Source organism: Haemaphysalis longicornis, unplaced genomic scaffold (genome assembly GCF_048455015.1).
Source record: "Haemaphysalis longicornis isolate Haplotype H1 unplaced genomic scaffold, Haemaphysalis longicornis Haplotype H1 scaffold_7, whole genome shotgun sequence".
NCBI lineage: Eukaryota > Metazoa > Arthropoda > Arachnida > Ixodida > Ixodidae > Haemaphysalis > Haemaphysalis longicornis.
The window spans coordinates 165,666,855-165,689,235 of record NW_027526422.1 but is presented as its reverse complement, the minus strand read 5'-3'; the positions used below and the strand labels follow the sequence as shown (position 1 = coordinate 165,689,235).

At 45.2% G+C, this 22,381-nt stretch overlaps 1 protein-coding gene across 1 annotated transcript in view; it reads left to right on the top strand.

Annotated features, from left to right (window-relative positions):
* Nucleotides 1-13,712, top strand: part of LOC144145441 (monocarboxylate transporter 12-like) — a 31,067-nt gene extending 17,355 nt beyond the window's left edge. The window contains exons 2-4 of the mRNA XM_077677065.1: nt 3,758-3,901; nt 5,566-6,453; nt 11,572-13,712. Coding sequence (XP_077533191.1) covers nt 3,758-3,901; nt 5,566-6,453; nt 11,572-11,732 — 1,193 coding nt within the window. The 3' untranslated portion in view covers nt 11,733-13,712. The remainder of the gene's footprint in view (nt 1-3,757; nt 3,902-5,565; nt 6,454-11,571) is intronic.
* Nucleotides 13,713-22,381: the final 8,669 nt, after the last annotated feature.

Genomic DNA, 22,381 nt, shown 5'->3' with positions numbered 1-22,381 from the left:
AAAGTGAACAAAGAAACAAAGAAACAAAAACACGCTTAGAGTGGGAAATAGAGTTTGAAGAGCACGAACAACTTGGCAAAAATTTGTATACATACAGTACGCTGGCAGAACATATTTACAGCCAATTCTTAGATGGAATCAAAGTTGGGTTCCAGTTTTACGCGGCATGATGTGCGGTCAGGTGTTGCAACAATGAAAACGGGGAGGTGCTTCCAAAGCGCAATTGCATGGGCAGAAAAGGAGTCGTTCATTGCGACTGCAGTGGCATTGACTCATGCAATAGGGTTAGAATGGTTAATGCGGGAATAAGTTCTGTTTGGGGGCTTTACTTTGTGTCTTGATTGCGGGCGGAAAAAGAAACTCTGCAGGAGTCATAGACGTCGGATGAGGCGGCGTTACGCGAGAGATTGCAGTTGGATTGAGTATTTTAGGGCGGTGATACTGATTTCTCTGGAGAACGGTGAGGATATAAAGTGAGCTGCGCGGTTTTGGACTGGTTATAGTTAGTTAGCGATATATGCCTGGGATGAATTCCAAATGCACGACGCGTATTCGAGATTTAGGCGTACATATGTTAAGTATGCTAGTTTTTTAGCTCCCGGAGGTGCAGATTTTAGAATACGGCGCAGGAAACCAAGTGTGTGCAGAGCATTGGAGCAGATGGACTTCACGTGTGGCGCAAATGAACGCGATAGGTACATGTGCATTCCGAGGTACTTGTATTAGGAGGCCGAATCGAGAGGAAGCGAATTGACAAAGCAGGTATTACGAACAATGGTGTGCTAATGGGACAATGACATCAAGTTGCATTTGGTTGGCCTTAACAGTATTGATGATTCATGACACAACAGCGCAACTGTGTTGAGGTCTTGCTGTGGTTTAGTACTGTTTTCAATGTTTTTGAATGGGGGAGTATATGACACAGTCATCTGCAAATAGTCGAAATTTTGTTTGTGTGTTTGTTGGGACGTCGTTAATGAATATTAAAAATAGAAGAGGTGATAATCCAGTGCCCTGAGGGATGCCTGATGATACATTAATTAAAGGGAGGTTTTGAATATTGGAAAAAACGTTACTGTATTTTTGCGACTACCGCTTTCCAGAGCGGGAACTTCCATGCAAGCCGGAAACTTCCCAAGCGTTGTAGTCCACACGAAAGCCGAACGCCAGGCCGGGGAGTCGGTTGTAGCTATTTTACCGGTTGGCGCCCGGTGCCACCAAGGCACACGAATGCACTTGGTGTCTTCCACAGCCACGGTGGACGCTCAACTTGCCACCGCCTGTGGCAGGACATGCCGCCAGACTGTTTAACCCCACGCAATGGCGCAACGCGGCATGATGGCCGGGGGGCCCCGCCAGATGGACAAGGGTCAGGGGCCGCTCGCAAGGGTAAAGTCAGCTTTCCAGGCCTGGATTCCCCTCCCAAGGGTCGGCCGTCGACTAGGGACGCCTGTACCCATTAAAGGAACCCGTGGATACCCGGCGGTAGCAGGATTTGAACCCAGTACCTCCCGTATGCGAGGCGCGTGCTGTACCGCTGAGTAATCGCTGCGGTTGAAAGTTACGTCCCCTTCCACCGGGACATTTCCCGACAAAGTCGGTAACTTCCCAAGCACGAGATCCCCTGTGCAGAGGGTGCTTGTACAAATTTTTACTTGTTGGCGCCCAGCGGTGCCGATGTACCTCCCACATTCTTCTGCCCTATGGTACAAACCGACGCGGTGGAACAGTTTCCAGTACACTGGATCCCCCGTACGGGTGTCGCCTGTGCCCAATTTTATTCTGGTTGGTGACCAGCGGCTCCAGATGTACCTACCAGGTCTGCCGCAGTGGTGGTGCGTGTTCAACCCCTTTATCTCCTGCCGAGACAGGGGGCGCTTGTACCCTTTGAACTGGTGGGTGCCCAGCTGTCCCAGACCACGCCCGAAGGGGTTCGACGGACCTACCACATGGCCCCCCATGGCTGCTTCTGGTCAAGCTCCAAGCGTTTTTTCCGCCGTCGAGACAAGCTATGGTACGGGGACGCTAGTACCATTAAACGAAACCGGTAGGTATCCGGCGTCCCAGGATTCTAACCTAGTACCTCCGGTTTCCGAGACGAGTGTTTTGCCACTCGACCATCGCCTTGCGAGATTAGTGTAGCCTGGGGGTGACTATCCATCCTTAGAAGAGCCTTATTAACATCATGGACGCAAAATTAGTGCTCAAAAAAGGGACATTCAATTCTGCGACGAAGAGCTTTGCTACCCCTATCCCTTCACTTCCCATTCTCCATTCACGGCCTCCGGGCCTCCCCTTTCCTCCAATAAACGTTTGATTCAATCAATCAATCGGTGGCCACTTTTTTGCTTACTATCCGTAAAACCAACCACATGCGCATTCCTAACTAAATGTTAGGAATGCGGCGGCGGACGCTAGTGGCAGAAGACGGCGCGGATGGTTCACAGGGTCCAATATTTTGCGGCGGAGTGGGTGCACGCTTTGCAGGAACATGTAGTGCTGTAAGAGGGAGATTATCCCTGAATCAGTAGTACGCGAGTGCTGCAGATGCAACCACATGTTGGGGGGCTGCACTGGGCGGTGGTTGCGCGCGCACGAAACGGAGCTGAAACGAATGCGTTTCCTTGAGACGGGGTGCCGAGGACCTGTATGCCGACGTGGTCGTATACGAGGGGCTCTCGAGATTGAAAAACGCCTGTCTGCCGAGGGGTGTCTGGAACTCACGCTCCGGTGCATCCAAACGTAGCTACATTTGTGTGCCTCAGGAGGGGGCGAAAGCAGAGAACTACAAGGCCACTATGTGTACGAAGACAGTTGTAGACCCGGGAGACAGGTCTGGCGTCCTACATTTTTTACTGTTTCGTAAGCCTGGGTGGATCTGTAACGCTTGCGACATTCCGATGCACGTGCAAGCAATTCTGTTCGATCTGTAGACGTGGCTCAGCCCGCGTACAGGGCGCCGCCGTAGTGAAGATGATTGTGGCGGGATGGTGGTTGTTGAGCGGGATGGTGGTTGTCAATGCACGTTTATGATGCGGGCTGCTACGTTTGCGTTCATGGCACACGGGTTTGCGCCAAGTACGTTTTTCCTCTTGACTACCAGGAAATTATTATTCTTGGCCGGCACTGTCAACAACGTGATACTAAGTGCTCAGACACAGATTCCTTAGCCCCTAATCTCAGCACATCCTACGACCACTGGGTGGGCCAGTTGAGCAGCGCACCTTAAGTGCGTGCTGGTGGTAAAGAACGCAACTTTCAGGGAAGCCTAGGACTACCTCGACAAGAATTCTTAGACGGGTGGTTGCCCCAACATCAACTCTTGCTCGTAAAATGTTTATATTGTCTCCTGCTCTTGTACTTCCCTTTTGGTTAGGTTTGTTAATCCCATCCTATTTCTTCCAGTGCTAGTGACCATATTGATTGTCGTGATGTTAAAAATTTGTCAGTCCTTTTCAAATCTTGCATTTGTATGTTTTATTTCCTCAAAAACAAAATGCATATTTACGCGATCATAACGAACATTCTCTAAACGTCCTGAGCTATGCGTTGCGCGGGATACTGAACTACACAGGGATGAGGCTGTCGGCTACAGGACAATATATGTGATTAGAAATAATGAAATTACCATTTAACACTCAACAACCTCGTTTGTCTGCCTGGTAAAAAGTAACTAGGGACAATTTTGATTTCTTTTGTCGGTTTATTAACGCACGAAGAGACGGTCCTTAACTTTGCCACCTATTTTTGTTTACAGGATTCGGAATTGCTCTTTTTCAGACCAAGGTTTCTGTATTCTGGCTCACGATGCTTTCCGTGGCTACGGCCAGCGCTGGCGCTATCGGCGGCGCCTTCTGTCAAAACATGCTGTGGTTCAGTGTCGCGATGGGAGGTGTCTACGGTAAGAATGATCATCTGTAGCATTATGCAGCACTGAAGTTGATAAATTTACGTCACAGTGTTCTCCTACCCCAAAATATGCTTCACATGTATATCTCAGAACATTAGAAGGATTTGGGATGCAGTAATTCCCCATTAACTCGACATGTAAAATCCACTGAAATTTTCGTGGCAAGCGGAGTTTCGTGTTAAGCGCAATTCCGAACATGTGTGGCCAAGTTAGTGATATGTGAGCAGGTAACAAAATTGACACTACACATGGGAGCTGTCGTAGTAAATGCAACAGGATACGTGTGAAAAACAGATTTTTATTATTATGGAAGCATGAACTGCTTGATGTTCGCTAGTATGCATTCGGGTCTGGTCCCAGAAAGGCGTTGTCTAGCTGCTCAACGCATCGCACCAATCGTTAATCGCCACCGCAACCTTCTACTTTGTTGCGAAGCAGGCGGAGCATGTTTCTTGTTTGTCATCGTCCGTCATCTTGTTTTGCGTCGTCTCCCCGTCGTCCGCATGGTCAGCTGCGCCGTCCACAGCTATCTCAATGATGTAGGCGTCGGACAGCATTCCGGTAAAGCGGACATCGGTTCCATATACCGCGTTTGGTGCGAACATTTTCCGCTCGTGGTTGGCGAGCAGTGGGAGCTATCCTTTAGAAAGAAGACCTTATCCGCTCCCTTCGGCGGACGTGGCATTGTCTCCTTTTTCTTAACATTTCAAGACGTCAGTAGTTCCCGAAGAAATGTTTCGATATAAAAGGTGGCAGATATATGGCACCTCTGGTAGCCAAATGCACGCCGAGAAAAAGTTTTTACTTGACTGTTATTTCGAGATAAAGGAGTTCGAGTTAGCGAGAGATAACTGTATTTTATCTCGCTGAATAGTGCTAAATTACTGATTTCTTCCTCACGTCTTACTTATTGGCGATCTATGTGACCCGAAAACAGTTGGTTCTAGCAAGACTGGTTATACCTTATCAGCATTGCTGGCGGTTGTTTGTCGGACCTATGAACCGGCATCGCGCAGACAAGCTTGCATTCAGTTGAAGTGATAACTGAGCACCAAGGAGTGCAGTAAAAAAAGTACACGCACGAAGTACCACCATTTACGAGACTACCATAACGGCCAGCACAAAATCGCGTACGTTAGCTACAAGAATGCAAACATTTACTACGTAATTAGGAAATGGAAAATTCAGAAATTGTCATGGATAGAGACATTTTTGTATAAACTTAGCTGAAGACTTCTCCTTCACAACAAAAGGCACAGAGTCTCAACATGGGGGTTACATACTGTGATAGTGCGACTATAGTAAGAATAACTGGAGCCTTTATATTCATACACAAACTAACGCAACTCCACACCCACACACTAATAGAGACACGTGGTGTTACGTGTGCCTGCGAGTCGAGAAATGTAGACGGTCTTCTTGAAATGCTGCTTCAGCGCTGTATTTGCACCGATTGGTATTATCTTTATTTTAGGCTTGGGAAACGAGCACGTTTACGCAGTCACTACAGATTTTAATAATTATGAAGATATTAGGGAAATCGTACATGCCATTTTTTTTAATTTACCCTATTTCCCTATTTCCCTTGCACAAAGTATTCGCGAGCAAACGCGACGTGGCTGAACTTTTTTTTGTGTTTATCTTTTTTTTACCAGGTGTAGGTTATGGTGCTGCCCTGACGTGCTTCGCCTTGTACACAATGCTTTACTTCGACAAGTACAAGGCCACTGCGACGGGGGTGAAGTACGCGGCCATGGCAGCTTCTGGACTTGCCGGTCCGGTCATTATGTCTCTTCTCGTCGGTCGTTACGGGTTTCCTGGAGCGCTCCTCTTATGCGGAGCTATCACAATGCAAGCCGCACCGCTTGTAATGTTGTTAAAGCAGCCTGGTCCCTTTAAGTTTTTGTGCTTTCACGTTGGCAAGGAGAAGCAGCAAAACCCTTCAGGAGAAAACAAACAGCGCCAGAAAATCAGCGCAATTGAAATACCGCAGCTACATACGATCCCGGTCATTCTCCCGGTGTCACCAGTATACCAGCCTCGAGCAACCGTTGGTATGGCTGGCATTTCTGTGGAAAGCGTTGCGGGCTTACTGGTTATTCCAGAATTCTCCGTCCTCGTACTTGTGTACTTTCTCAACGACTGGACTTCCGTGACGCATGCCACTACGGTCGTCGACTACGGACGGGACAAAGGAGCACCTCTGGAGGACGCCAACTACCTCCAGACGTACAGTGCCGTTGGCGGGCTCCTGGGACGACTTGTGGTCCCATATCTTTCAGACAAAGTTATCTGCGGCCATTCTCTGTTTGCGGCGTTCAGTATGCTTGGGTCGGCCATAGCAGTACTCGGAATGACTTTCAATCAATCATTTGTGTGCTTCGCCACCCTAAACGCATTGTTCGGAGCGTGTGAAGGATACGTGCAATGCATGCGGTCTGTCCTTGTCACCAGATACCTATGTCTCGAGCATCTACCCTTGTTCTACGGTTGCGTGGGCCTCTTCTTATTGCCAGTATCACTGGGTAACCCGACAATTTTAGGTAAGCAACATTTGTTCACCGTTATTGTGTAGAATCTCTGAAAATCCACGCAGTGATTATTTCTAAAAGCTTTGTTTCAGAGTGACTGTTGCAGTCAAAAATATCCCTTTAGATCAAAAGGTGCGGGTAAAAAGACTCCTTCAGACAATTTCGCAAGCTTGTCTAATCTCTTTAAAATGCTTGCCAGTCGTGGAGGAGGGGGGGTATGTCGTTTGTTGCACAGGGTACCATCAAAAGATTTGTGTGAGTGGTGGGTAGTATCCTATGTCAAAGACTTCACTCACGAAGAACAGGATGTCTAGAACAGGAATTTACGCGGGCTGGTTCAATGTGCTCCACCTGCAGTTGTCTACCTGCAGTTCATGTGTTAATGCTGAACACACGCTGCGTCCTTATGACCGTCAGTGGGCACGGCAACAAATTGGGTTAGTATTATAGCGCGAAGCTCTAAATCAGTCTTAGTCAGTACGCGTGTTTTCCGCGGTATATGTGGACTGGAACCCTTTCGTCTTACAGAGAGAAATGTTGTGTCCTTTTAAGCAGTTGAGAGGAGACAGGCCGGAAATAAACCCGTTTTCACTTCCTTCAGCGCACAGTGTTGCATATCATGGACACTGCACAAACACGCTTTGTGCTCTGATTACACAGAGCGGCCTACATATAGACGGAAGGTGTCTAGAAAATGAAACATACTAAGTAGCCACGTAGCCATCACGCCCGGCATTGTACCGTTCCGCGCATGTGATAAGGCGTCACAGCACACGTCGGGTCTCTCGTTTTCTGTTCATCAGCGGTGTTGAGTACAAACTAAAACAACTGACGTCGAAAAAAAACACAGCTCTGTGGTTTACCCGATATTCTACTTTTCCGTATGCGACTATCCGTAAGGCTTACGGATGCATGGCTCGCATTCATAGCAGCGTGCTAACCCTGTCTAACGGAGCAAGCAAAATAAATCTTAAGTGTGAAAAGACCTGCAACTTGCATCTTGCTCAGCTGCGCTGTAATTTGTAAATAGGCAAATAACTATATATACAACTTCACTTGATTGAGCAGTCAAACGATGTTATTGCAGGCCGTAATCTCGAATATGTGAAAGACTAGCGCATGCACCGAACTTTCAAACTTGGTTACTAGATGCCCTTGCATGTATTTGAGGCTGTGAGCTTTGGGGTTTGTGTTTATTTGTGTTTCCCGTTTACAATCGGTTACTTTCAATCTCTTCGTTTCGTTTTCTATTTCACTTTGCCAGCTGAGTGCCTAATTTTTTGTTTTGTGTATCACTATATATATATATATATATATATATATATATATATATATATATATATATATATATATATATATATATATATATATATATATATATATATATATATATATATATATATATATATATATATATATATATATATATATATATATATATATATATATATATATATATATATATAAATATGCCATAGATATGAGGTGACCAGATCGTGGCTTCGCAGCTCCTTTATTCGGGGGCGAGTCGGAAGAAAAACCAAGATGGCCATCAAGCCCAAGCACTGCTGATGATCTCCGATGAAGTGGGATTGTCAATGATAATGAGTATGTACAAGGAATGAAGAAGTGATGACCTCAAGCCGGTGATGATAATAGTGAGCAGTTGCTACCTACGGTGGCAGACAAGCTGTAGCCTCAAAGAAATCTCACACTAATGCCCCCTCCTGGAAAAAGCGGCCGCCTTGCCGCGGGTTAGTCAGGATCACGACGAGTGAAGGCTTTAAATCGGGACACGTGTGCGATCTCTGTACCGCGACGACGGTGGTCCAAAGTTCCACAAACTGGGGTGACGCTACATTTTAAGGGTGAGGCCGCCTCGATAATCTTGTAAGGGCCAAGGAAGCGGTGTAAAAATTTCCCGCAGAAGCCTGACACCCCAACCGGTGTTCAGATGAACACTTTGTCACCAGGATAGAAGTAAACAGATCGATGAGCAGTGTCATTGCGCTGTTTGCGGCCCTGTTGACCCGCCTGAGTACGCATGCGAGCAAGCGGGCCGCAATGTGTGATCCGAGAAACGAATTGCTCGGGAGACGATGCAGAAGGGGAAACCCGAGCGGTGAAGGAGCAGGTATCCAATGTGTGTGAAGGGTGCCGCCCGTGCTCAAGGTAGAATGGAGTGTGTCCTGTGGAGCTTTAAACTTAGGTGTTGAAGGCAAAAGTAACAAAAGGTAGGATAGGGTCCCGATTTCGGTGATCAGGCTGTATTTACATCGAGAGCATGTCGGAAAGAGTGCAGTGAAAGCGTTCCGTAAGGATGTTAGTAAGAGAATGGTAACACGATGTCATTCTCTGAGAGGTGTTAGCAGCTTGAAGTATATCGGAGATGACCTGCGTCAGGAAGGTCTTGCCTCGGTCACTTAGGAGGACGTGAGGTGCGCCAGGGTGAAGTAAAATATTGTGTAAAAAAGTGAGCGACGTCAGCAGCGCTGGCCGAACGAAGTGGAGCCGTCTCCGCGGAGCAAGTTAGATGGTCAACGGCCATGACGATCCAGGGGGGACCAGTGGCCGTCATAGGCAATGGGCCCTAAATGTCAATACCGAACACTTCAAACGGTGTAGCTGGGCATGAAACCGGCTGCAATAGACCTACGGATGGAGACGTACATCTCTTCCGACGTTGACAGGGCGCGCAAGAGGCGACGCATTTGGCGACACTTGCAGACAGCCCCGGCCAAAAGAAGCGACCTGGAACGCGCTCGTAGGGTTTGTGAAATCCAAGGTGGCCAGCGGTTGCGTTATCGTGAAAAGGTTGCAAGATGCTTGAACGAAGGGAACGAGGAACAACTGGAACCCATCTGGCACCATTGGTGTGGTGGTTGATACGGTGCAGCGCGCGATCAACCGAAAATTTCGCAGTTGCCGATGTAGGCTGCTATTAGGTGGTTGCGTTGAACGGGTAAGCCGATCCATCATGTTTCGGCAGTAGCTGTCGGCGGGTTGGCACGTAACCAACTCGCAGAAATCGGCCGACCTGACATCTATGGGTGCAATAGGCAGGTGGGGCGTATGGGTAGATGACACCGAGCCGACCGACGACTGCGTAAACGGGAACCGTGAAAGCGCGTCTGCGCGTCTACGTACGGTGGCACACAAGCTGTAGCGGCAAACAAAGCTTACAATATAAATATGTATATATATATATATATATATATATATATATATATATATATATATAGTAAGGCAATGAGGGGCTCGTTGAGGAAATACATAAAGATAGGTCGGCAGTCTACAATGCCAAAGGAGGCATCGGGGTGTGGTTAGACTCTTTTCTTTTTCACTACGGTTAATAAAGTAAACATTTTTTTTAAATATACGAAGAAAGAAAGAAAGAAAAACACGCGCCCAGAGTGGGGACCGCACCCACGCCTTTCGATTACATGTCGAATGCCTTACCAATTCGGCTATCTGGGCGACTGTGTTCTCCTTCACTTTCTGGGCTATTTATATTTACTAGAAGTACATCTGACACTTGAGGGTGGTAGCCAGCACCACTCTGACTACACGGGGAGAAGGGGACCTTCTTTTCAACCCCCGGGGCGTGACTCGAACGTCTACAGCCTGTCATGAGCGGGTTACTGGCAGGAAGCCCTCTTATGCTACCTAGGCATCAAGGCTGCCAGAACCGAGACCCTCGCTAGGCTTTCGCAGAATAATATAGTAAGGAAATGAGGGGCTCATTGAGGGAATACAGAAAGATAGGTCGGCAGTCTACAATGCCAAAGGAGGCATAGGGGTGTCGTTAGGCTCTTTTCTTTTTTACTAGGGTTAATAAAGTAAACATTTTTTTAAATATACGAAGAAAGAAAGAAAAACACGCGCCCAGAGTGGGGACCGAACCCACGCCTTTCGATTACATGTCGAATGCCTTACCAATTCGGCTATCTGGGCGACTGTGTTCTCCTTCACTTTCTGGGCTATTTATATTTACTAGAAGTACATCTAACACTTGAGGGTGGTAGCCAGCACCACTCTGACTACACGGGGAGAAGGGGACCTTCTTTTCAACCCCCGGGGCGTGACTCGAACGTCTACAGCCTGTCATGAGCGGGTTACTGGCGGGAAGCCCTCTTATGCTACCTAGGCATCAAGGCTGCCAGAACCGAGACCCTCGCTAGGCTTTCGCAGAATAATATAGTAAGGAAATGAGGCGCTCGTTGAGGAAATACAGAAAGATAGGTCGGCAGTCTACAATGCCAAAGGAGGCATAGGGGTGTGGTTAGGATCTTTTCTTTTTCACTACGGTTAATAAAGTAAACAGTTTTTTAAAATATACGAAAAAAACGCGCACACTCTGGGCGCGTGTTTTTCTTTCTTTCTTTCTTCGTATATTAAAAAAAATGTTTACTTTATTAACCGTAGTGAAAACGAAAAGAGCCTAACCACACCCCAATGCCTCCTTTGGCATTGTAGACTGCCGACCTATCTTTCTGTATATATATATATATATATATATATATATATATATATATATATATATATATATATATATATATACATACATACATACGTGGTGGATTTAAAAAGTTATCTGCTTCCTTTACTTAATTTTGGTGTCCTCTATATTGGGGGAACTAATATTGCAGACTGAGGGTGCAAAACATAAGATTACAAACTTGAGCTCGTTGGTACATTACAAAACGAAAAGGCTTTGTATAAATTGTGACCCCGTGCGTCTAGTGGTGTTTATTCTGTCCGAGATTCATGCGTGGTTTTTTCTTATCCTATTGTAAAACATAGTTGAGGCGTTTCCCGTCCTTTTTTTAACAATCTTTCGAACGATGGCAGGAGTGGTATGTGACGCTAACTACCACACAATAGGAAATTAGCAAGTTAATATGAATTTTACGTACATTTACAGCACATGGTGTTTTACGTTTGAGTAAATTCAGCCAAAAACCAATTACGAAGATAAGAAGGTTGGAGCTTTACTAGAAGTGTCAAACACGTCAATGGAAGCAGTTTAACTGCAGATTTATAGCTTGCATATGCACCCTCACTTGGTAACGCAACTTGAGGTGACAACTTGTGACAAATAAACTTTTTCGTTTTGTTCATTCTTTGCAGGTTTCTACCGGGACACGCTTGGGTCGTACGACAACCTTTACCTCATCTTTGGAGGAGTGAATACTTTAATTTCACTGCCTTTATTTTTGATTGCCTTGCGAGACCGAGCTAGAAATAAAGACTGGCTGGTTCACCAAGACAGCGGTCTGCTGGCGGTATAGCTAGTTTGCATACTCCGATGCTTTCCTCAGCTTTTTCCATGGCCCCTAAACTTGGGTTATGCAGAAGGCTATTCCAATTATCTGAATGGTTTCGGTCCTTCTCAGCGTGTAAATCCACAAAGTCCGTTGTTGCGCTGTTTCTAGATGAAATCCACAAACGTTCTGTCAACCCCACTTTGGAATATTTTAACTCATTCTAAGCCCATCGAGATTACAACCCACACAATTCTGGGGTCTAAAGCAAATTTCGAATCGGACATCATAGTGTGGAAGGTTGCTGTGTTTACAAAAAAAACAGACAACTTTAGATGTGACCCTCTAATTTGGCAGTGAATTTCCAAACTGTCTTTGGGCGGGACAGTGAAAAATTGTTAATTTATAAATCAAAGCTTTCAGCCTTTCGCTGATGTCATCTGTAGTCCGCCCAAACGCGCTGGAGGAAAGTCAACTATTTGTGTCGATGATGATGATCGTGAGCGAAGGGTAAGCAAACAAAAACACGCTTCGCGTGGTCGGAATTGAACACGGGTCCCCCGCCTTATGAAGCCAATGTCTGTTCGATTGCGCTATTTCGGCACAGTTTGAGGAGGATGCATTGAAGTACAAAATTAAAGAAAATAATCACGCACCTCTACATCAAACGACGACGATCGTTGAACTCGAAGCTTTGTTCATGCGAAATGAAATCGTGAAGTCTCCAAGGCAACGGCGTCGTAATAAAAAGGCAAGCTGCCTGTGAGTGGAAGCTAAAACACAGAGCCAATCCGAATTCACATGACAACCAAGAAATTGTTGAAGAGAAATGTTTGTGTTGAATCGCTGTCGTCGTTGAACGGAGCAGTGCATGAGTTTGTGGTTGTTCTGAGTCATCGCATATAGGCCGAGCAATGAGTATACAACAGTTTATGCGCTCCTTCGGTTGAAACAAAGACAGCTTCGCCATAAGGCGCAGTCCCGGCAGTGCCCTATCGCGTATAGTGTCATATTCCGGTTGCACAGACATGAATTTTTATTCCGGCTCACAGTAGCAGGGACACAAAAAGCACATGTGCACGTAATCGCACATGTCACAAGCCATTTCGACAAAACCCAATGCTTGGAGTAGAATGCAGCTGATTGTGGTGCAAAGCGTCTGGGGCCAAAGAGCGCCAAAACTGCGCTGTGCCGTAATTTAGTACGCTGTTAAAATTGGTACGGTGCATTTACAGGACGAGAGTATAACTGTGCGAAAAGTGCTGCGCGTTTGGGCCTAGAGGATCCTTAATTTACCACATGCCGGTCCTCATAATAAAAAATTCAAAATGGCGGCAATAAATTTATATGAACGTCTGAAAGCAGTAACGCCCTTTTTTTGAGGGGGGGGGGGCTGCAGTTACACAGTGAGAGATGACTGTTATAGTCGCTGTGATGCTGAGGCGTGATAAAAGACTTCCAATTAAACAGGTTTTGCATCTTCTGAAAATAATTGAGAGTGGAATGCGGTCTATGCCTGCAAAGTCCTGAAAAGTGCCGCCGGCTTGTATCATACAATGCCTTACATTGCGTTAAAATGAGAATTTATGGAGGGCCGTTCATTGTACTTGTGAAGTAGTGCGAAGGTGTACGCTTTAAAAGATGTGTCCTTTGTGGCTACCCTCAGTGCTCCCATCCCAAGTTTTCAAATGAATGTATCAATGAAGTTATGCTACTTTTTGTTTGAACATTTTCTGTGTGGTGTTGACGTGCATTTCATTCCTTGTCTCTTCCTTTCAAGTGCACTGCGAAATTTCTTTCTCTTCATGTGAGTGAAGTTATTTCGATGTAGGAGACGTGTGGTGCAAAACAATCTGCTGCTAAGCTTGGATCACCGGCGTGGCGGTCCATGCCGGTGTTTTCAGGAACGCAGCAAGAAAATATTATTAGTTTTCATTTATTTGTAAAGACTTTGGAGCTAATATAAGGTGCTTTATAACAATGTCTTGTGTTGGCGCAAGAGAATGTACCCGTGTAACCACAATTATGTAGTCTGTAGACAAAATTTTTTGTAGTGTTCTAGTTTGTAAATGCATAATACAACAATTAAAAGGCCTTGCGCTCCGGCTGTGAAAACGACGTTGTTTTTGTTTGATGTCCTTGCGCTGACTATACTGGTGCTATGTGCAGCAGACGTCATCTGTAAGGCCGCTGACGTTTTTATTTCTCCAGAGGGGAGCATTACCAGCTGATAGCGGTGTGCCCACCGGAAGCCAGTGTCCCCGCTTCACCTCTTCTCTCCGCCACCCCGCCTCAGGAACAATATTCTCATAAGGCCAGCAAGGCGTCGGTGTTCACAGGCTGTGTTCCCTTATTTATACAACGACTTCACGCGCCTTATTGTTTCCATTCATGTGGCCAACAGCACCTGAACCCTTCGCCTGCTGCGAAAATGTTCTCCCGCAGCCTGATGGATCTTTCCCGATAAAACTACAACACTAATTATTCATTGACGTCGTTTTTGCGGCATGATGTAGTGCTGTATAAATGTACTTGGCTTACAAAATCCAGTGTTCCTATTCACAATTCAGGCTTGATCATACTTGCCCGGAAAGCAATAATTGCAAGGCCACGCGGCAAGTTCGGAAGCGGGTCAATGCGACACTCCAATAGTCCAACTTCCTTCTTGGTCTTCGTTTAGATGCGACCGCATCTCATTCACCCGCCTTGTCCCTGCATCCGGCGTCGTCGGCGTTGTCGTCGGCGTCCGCCCCTCCCCCATTTTCCTCGCAGTGCCAGCTGCGCTCTCCGCCGCTCACCCCCTCTCCTCTCCGATAGCGAACACTATCTTGCGAGTGGCATTGTATTGGATTGGATTGGCTTGGCTTGGCTTGGCTTGGCTTGACTTGGATTGGATTGGATTGGATTTGGATTTGGATTGGATTGGACTAAAGTGGATTGTGTTGGATTGTGTTGCGTCACAGCCGCGGCAGACGCACTGGCGCCGGCGCGTCCCCATACCGTTATGCGCGCTATAAAGCGCGGTGCCTGCGCCACTCCGCTACATCGTCCCTGCGCCGTTCCTTCGCTGTCCAACGCTGCAACGTGAACCCCCTATGCGTCGCATCTACACAGGGGTTCCCGCGAGGGGAGGTGGGAGTTTTTTTATTATTTTTGTAATGCAGGAGGAGGAGCAGAGGCTAAAGGCTTACAGCCTGACAACGGACAATGCTCCGGGTGGCAGGTATCGTGCGGGCACAATAACTATATTTCACACTTGCAGTCGAGTGTACAAAAACAAAACAAAAACTACAGAAAATACGTTTGCAGTCGCGTAACTCCAACGCTCAATGAATGGCTACTTTGCGCAAAACAAGGAATACAAATACAAAATTTTCACACAGGTTATGGTGTCACAAAACTCGCGAGTTTTTCAGTGCAGTGCACTGAGTGAGCGGACAACTAAATCCATACAAAACAGACGTACTTCAGCGCAGATATCTGTGAGTTTGTTGCAACAATTTTTTTCATGCATCGGTAAACTTCAGCAATGTACAATTAACTGCTCTCACAGGATATTTTTGATATGCGTTTTTTTTTGCAACCGTTGGTAAAAATTAGTGTGTCTCTTAACTTTGTTGAGTAAGGAGAGGATTTGATCATCTGTGTATTGCCGGCCGTAGTTTGTTCTACCATAAGGCATTGGTCGATATTGTTTACGAAAGTTATTTTCTGTGGCAGTAAGAGGGTTGCGGGTATTGTATAAATTCAAATCAAATCAAATATAATCAAATTTTTATTTTTCTCTTAAGAAAGAGAGGGAGGAATAGGGAAAAAGCTGCACATTTGCATCTTGCCAGAGCCCAAGACCCCCCATTTTATTTTCTATGGTACGGTTTTGTAATATCCAATAGTTATCACGTAGCGTCACGAGTACACCCAATTTTACAGAAGCAAGTATTTTCCAACTGGGAATAAGAACGCAAAAAGTGAAGTTTGATGATATGAAGTAAAACAAATGGTAAATAAGAGATCTTCGAAGAAACTATGGGTAATGCAATACAAACACGCATAAATATACACATCCACATCTATACATGCATATACACATACATGTGTATAATTACAAAATATATTGAAGTGAAAAGTATTTTTAACATTGCTCAAAAAATTAAGTCAGCATATATGTTAGGTAGTAAATCATGGGCATTTAACACACATAATGTATCACCACTTCACACGTTTCGTTGAATATATATTGAAGAGGCATAGTAAGACAAATAACAAGAAAAAAGTACAACAAAACTCCAACAAGGAAATACAGTGCATTACCTATTCTGAGAAAGAAAATGCGTAAGTAGCGAACGAGTCGACAGCGTGGAAACATCAATATCCAATGACGAAGGTTAGTTAGAAGCAGTGCAATATTATAAGATAATAACTGCAATCCGTAGGATGTGCGATAAAATGTTGAATCCATGGGTATTGTTCTCGAGTATTGTATTCATAATGATGTTCGACAAGATTAAATAAATTTGTGAACTGCTTATATCGCGTACGAATGCATGTCCGATACGTTCAGGCGAGACGAAATTGGTAAAAATATTCTATTTGCAATATTGTATGAGCGGAATAAATAATTACAGTATGAGAATTGTAGGGGGCATTAACAATAATTCGTATAACTCGTTGACACCATTCACAATAATTCGTATAACTCGTTTTTGACACACTGTTAGTTTAGTTATGTTTTTTTTATGAAGTTGCCCAGACTAAATGACAGTAATTGAGCGTGGGTAAAAAAAGTTCATTGTACAGAACTCGTTTTATGGCCAAAGGAAAAACGTGTCGATTCTGATTTAACATTCCCATAACTCTATTTAATTTGCTGCATACGTATTCAACGTGCAAATCCCATGTTAAATTTTCAGAAAACATAACGCCAAGGGTTTTACCATGATATTGTTCTTGTTAATGTGCTGAAGTAATTTGTAGTAGTAGATTTCATTTCCTTTTGAACTTACAAGGCTGTAAAAACAGGAAAGAGTGTTTGTACGCTTCATAGAGGTCTTGCGGAAGGACCTTCGTTAAGATCTTCGTTATTAGGCACTTTGGTTTAATGCAATCTCTGTGTAAAAACAATGAATGTTTTTGTTGAGTACTCTGGATAAAAACTTATGTCCGTTGTTCGCGGAACTCGAGAAACCATCGCGAGTGATTTCAGCGTCGGCTCAGATCAAGGTCCTTCGGGGACAAGAGAGTGCTAGTAATGTATTGTTGATTCAGATTAACCCTGTTTTATTCCTTCGAGCCCGCCACTTTGGCAACACGAAGGTGGACTCGGAGCTATACAAGTTTACAGGTGAGTAGATTTAAGACATTCTGTCGTCTAAGTATTAGGAACTAGAATTTTTTTGAAAAATTGCTTTCTTAAGCGAGTTTATCTTAACTAACCAAAACTTGAAGCTCAACATACAACCCTAGAACACGGGTTTTTCTTTCACTCATGAACCTCAGACAGCGAAGGCCCAACCCTCCCGGGAAATTTTATTTTACACAAGTAAATTCCAATAATGTTTATCACGTTGCCCCACGAACGAAAACACGTCACAAAGGATTCTGTGTAAGGAAATACCTGTGTAACATTTCCTGCGAATTAAAGCATCTTTACCGTAGGATTCTCAAGAAGCAAGTTGATCGTTGGCAGACCCTCCCGCCTTGAAGGATACCTAGCACATCTCGACAATATTACTGTTCTTTAAAGTTTGGAGACCAATCATCATCGAGAACCTTGCGCACGCAGCTTCCCATGATGCAACAGGACGATACCTTTCGTGGTAGTGCGCGTTCTTTCTGTTCTCAAAAAAAGGTACTGTTATACCCCCTTTTAAAAACAGCGGAAGGCACTGCAAAAGTCGTATTACTGCGAACTAGTATACCTATAACCAGCCCAGAACGGTTTCGTGTGCGCGTAAGCAGAAACCTTCGAGGCTGCTGCTGGCTACACATACAAATATCCCAGGCTACTACTGGCTACTGGCTACACAAACTATTGGCACCGCCAGGGATCGAGCCTGTACCCGACTAAACAAGCGGAGCGACTGCCCGTCCTCTTAGCTACTAAGGCACGCCCACACGAGGACACTGAGTGTCAGACGGTGTACTCATAACGAGCACAGTGGCGGGGCTACCACCTGCGCTGATTCAAAACCCTAATGAGAAGTGCCAACGGCATAATGTATGATACCGGCGTTCCTATGGTTTGGATTAGCGACGAACAGAAGAGCGTCAAAAAAGTGCAGGGTGGGTGGGGAGACGCTCTTTGGCGGCGCCGCATCAAAACAACTGTGACGGAGAGGCAGTGAGACAGCTGACGGTACTGCCGGCGGTGCTGCGTTTAGGACACCGCCATATCGTAGAAGGCGGGTAACTGCTGCCCGAGGGCTGTGCCCTAAAAGGGAGGCTGGCATAGTGACCGACATAATTCATTCCGGGCTACCATGGGTCGACCGCAAAAGTTAAAGCAGCAGAAGAACAGCGTGAAGGTAATGCTCGACGAAAAGAACAAAACCGTGTCGCTCAGCAGCGTCTTAGGCAAAGCCCAGCAGCTCTCGCACAGGACACCCAGCGCTGGCTAGGCACGACCCAGCATGTGGTGCCCGAGAACCACAGCGCAAACGACAAGCGCGGCAGGATGACTGGGAGCGACGTGACGCAGAGAAGGATGCGAAATGACGCAAGTACCACGCAGATGAGTTTGCCAATTTCATGTTTCTGGTTTCTCTATTTTTTGCCACGTGTGTCAATTAAGTGATATCACATGAGTAAACTGCATGGGTGTCGTTTACCGCTTTCTAGTCCAACAAGCTTCACAGCGTGTATTGGAGGCAATTTTTTATATTTTACTATTGTAGACGTATTTCAAAAGTGTTCGTCTGCATACACAGCGTACACGTTGTCGCCTTCCCCTTAAGCTGAAGCTATAAATTAGCTCATAGCTACTGTCAACTCCTTAAAGGAACACCTATATATGAGACATCCTTGATTTGTTATCAACCCGATGGCGTTGTTAGGCTCTCTTTCAGAATGTTAGGGGCAAAGCCCATTAGGGCTAGGGCTGTTGGCGTCTTATGTCGTCGTCGTCATGTGTCGACGTAGTATCATGTAGCCGTGGTACTGAAACACCGGGACACTCTTTTTCCAACGCCTCTTGCTGGTACGTTACTCGCAATAAAAGAACACAGCGGGACATTCGTTTTCCAACGCCTCGCGCTAGAATGTTTCGTGCTTCAAAGACGCAAGACGCATAGCTGTACTCACATCACAGCCCTCAAAGGCCACGAAAGCATTACTTCATTTATTAAAGACACAGGCCTGTCGGAACGATTGTAGAGACACTGTGTACCATTGTTCATTTGTCATTTCGTTAGTATCCCGTTTTAGTTCAGGCTTTATTATCGCCTACTGTTTTGTTTGTGTAGTTATCTTTAATTTTTATTTTCTTGCTCCTCAAGCTCTATTCCCTGTCTTTTCAATACCCTTTCTTTCTCTTTAAATCCCTCCTTCCCCACTTCACATGCGTAGGGTAGCCAACCGGACTGTAACCTGGTTAACCTCCCTGCCTTTCATGCCTGTACTTTCCTTCCTTCTACACCCGCCCCTCCCCCCCACGCCCAATGGTTTCCTCTGCATGGGAAAAAACGCTAATGTGTCAAAAATACAAGTGCACAGTGCATGTCTCGCTCCTCCCTAGGTATCGCGTTAAGGTTTTATGTCCGTGGACAAAAACGCTGAAGCCGAGAATACACTTATGCACTGCATTCTTTCCACCTCCTGAGGTTTCATCTATTAATGATAGAGATGGCCCCGGGAATTTTTTTGTGTGTGGGCTGTTCCTCCGCTACCAACCCTGCTCATCAAGCGTTCGTGGAAGAGCGTACTTACTGCCTACTGGAAAATAATACTGAGTAAGCCAAATACGAGGGCTGCCTAAATCTGGAATACGGAGCGACGGCAACTGGAGGGTGAAAAGAAGGGCAATGACATAATGGCAGAGACAAAACAAGGTACAGGTAAAACCTGGCCTGATTAAGTCGCAGGTAACCGCCAATTACTTCGTTGAAAAAATAACTCAGTAAAATAGCGACTATCATATCACAACCCGCCGATTCCACAAATTTGAAGTCAAATTAGAACCGATCCCAGCAGCTACATTGACATTATAATTGCGGCAGCCGCGGTGCTCGCGCCTGCCTAAGCAATGCACTAAAAGTCCACGGTGAAAATAATACGCCAGCCTGAGCGTGCCCTTATGTCGTCGCCCCCCACTAGACGCGTAAAACACAGCTCTTTAGATGCACCATTTCCCTGCGAAGCGGCAAGTTCTTGGCTCTCATATCCTTGAACCACATTGACAGGGCTTCCTACAACTTCTCGTGCGGGGTTTTGAGATATTTTTTCTTAGAGGCAATTATTAACGAAGTTTGATGCATGATGGTGGCCTTGCTTTCAAGATTGTGGAAAGCGTGCTGACCGTAGTGCCGTTGTCTGTGGACCCAGTACTGCTGAGTTTATCTTGTACAGCTCCATGAAAAGAAAACAAGATGTCTGGTGTTGTTTTTCTGACGTGGCGCAAGTATCTTCGTGGCGTTTTTATGAAGCGCTTTCAAAGTTTGGCCTTTTTATATATCTGTTTCTCAAAGTACTTAGTTAAAGCGAGAATGGCGCTGAATCTTTTTCATTAGTTCAACGTCTAAAAGGAATTGAGTCGTATGGGCACCTGCGGTGGAAGCGAGATTTCTTCGTTAGGTCGGAAATTTGGTAAGGTCGGGTTTCGTCAGTTGGAGTTCTGACTGTATGTGTGATTTCAGGACACACTGCGTGAACGCACTGACGTTCACTCTACGCCTTGTTGGTAGTCATCTCCTCGGCATTCACGAAAACCTGTATGGATGGTGTAACTATCTGCGAATTCTGGAATTCGCTGGAGGATTTGTTTGATTAGCTTTCAGGTTTGGCACGTACAACCAACTGACAAATTGTCTATGTGGCATTTCGTCATTTTAAAGTTTCATGACGATAAGCGGCGCCAGTTCTACGGTTGACCTTTTATCTCGAAACTGAAAGCACATTAAGTTTGGCCGGCATTTATAGACTCGATGAATTGCAACAATCAAGGCAACTTATGAATGTTTTTTCTGTTCAATGGCTTGCAGACATTCTTTGTGGTTTGGCTAAGAAGACATGACATAATATATATTGTTTGAAGAAACGTAAAATTCACACATTGGCAACTGTAGCATGGCAAATGTCACGTTATTTTATTTAAGCACTTACAAATAGCGGTTGCCATCACTACGAAAAAACAAAACAAATTTCACAGAACTTCTCCGCCGTGAAATTGCCGTAAATTTGAAAGTGGCGAAGTTCCGCAGGATGCGTGGTGCAAAACTCTTTGCTAGGAAAAAATTCTTAATTTTGGCAATTTGCAAGAGTGCGTAAGAGTGCATAAATGCAACTCCCCAGGTCTTGTTTTTACGAACTGTAATAAAATTATTAGTTATCGTCGTTCGGGGAGTGAGCGTTTTGGCTTGTCGTCCCACAGCGTTCGGTACCCCCTCACGCAAGCGGTATCTAAATTTGTTGCTGCGTTGAGTAGAAACGGCGCAAGCAGCTATATTCCTGTCTTTTTTATTTCGTGCTGAGTGCCCAACGCCCTATGGAAATACGACGTCCTTTCCCATCAAGGTTGGTCACTTCTTCGCACTGCGCATACGCGGAAGTCGCCAGGATTCGAGGCATTTACTGAGCGCCATGCCCTCCGTTCTTCGTATTTCAATTTATGACTATAGTACAAGGAGTTTGCAGCAGACGCAGGAGGTGACTGGCCAGTAATTTCCAACATTCTGCTTGTCTCAGGTTGTCTATTTCCCGATCACTTTTACTACAATCAAGTCGTCTGGGACTGGTTTTTGTTGCAAGGATCCATTGAAGATTATTTCCAAGTATTGAACGCAAGTATTACACGTATCTACGCGAGAAAGCATTTGGAGTTACTTTTGGACCCACAGTTTTTTGTTCTTTGTGTTTAACAGGAGCGATGGTATTCTTTCATAGCTAATCCGTACTTGTGGCATCTCGGCATGCGGAATAGTGATGTCAGTGTTGTTGAAGCAGTACAACTGGAAACATTTGAAAATACAGACGGAAAGAACTCATTAGGGTAAGATGCAATTTTCAAACAGTCGGGTATGGTTTACTCGTCAACAACAATGCTGTATTGACTTAGAGTGCTTTGCGAAAAAAAACGTAAATCTTTTGCGGTGAAGACCGCGAAAAATTCGTGTTTTCTTATAATCTGTATTCGCAGCTTTTATAGTAGGAAAGATATGTTTTCACCATTTTTTGATTTCCTTGTCTTCCTAATGTTCGCTTCAGACGAATAATCTCTCAAGTTATCCAATGATTACGCCTATTTTTTCTTCTTTTCGTTAATGGTACGAATGAGTTTACACGGTGCAAGATAATCCTTTTGAAGTTTGTCTACAAGGTAATAATATCATCGTCAGAGCTGAGGCTATCTGGATAAAAGGGAAAATAATCGATGATGCTCGTGGCGTCAGGTTTAGCAAACGTAGGGGCGTGCGCAGTGCATTCTCTTACATTTGTTGCCGGAACGTTAGTATTGGTTTGTACAA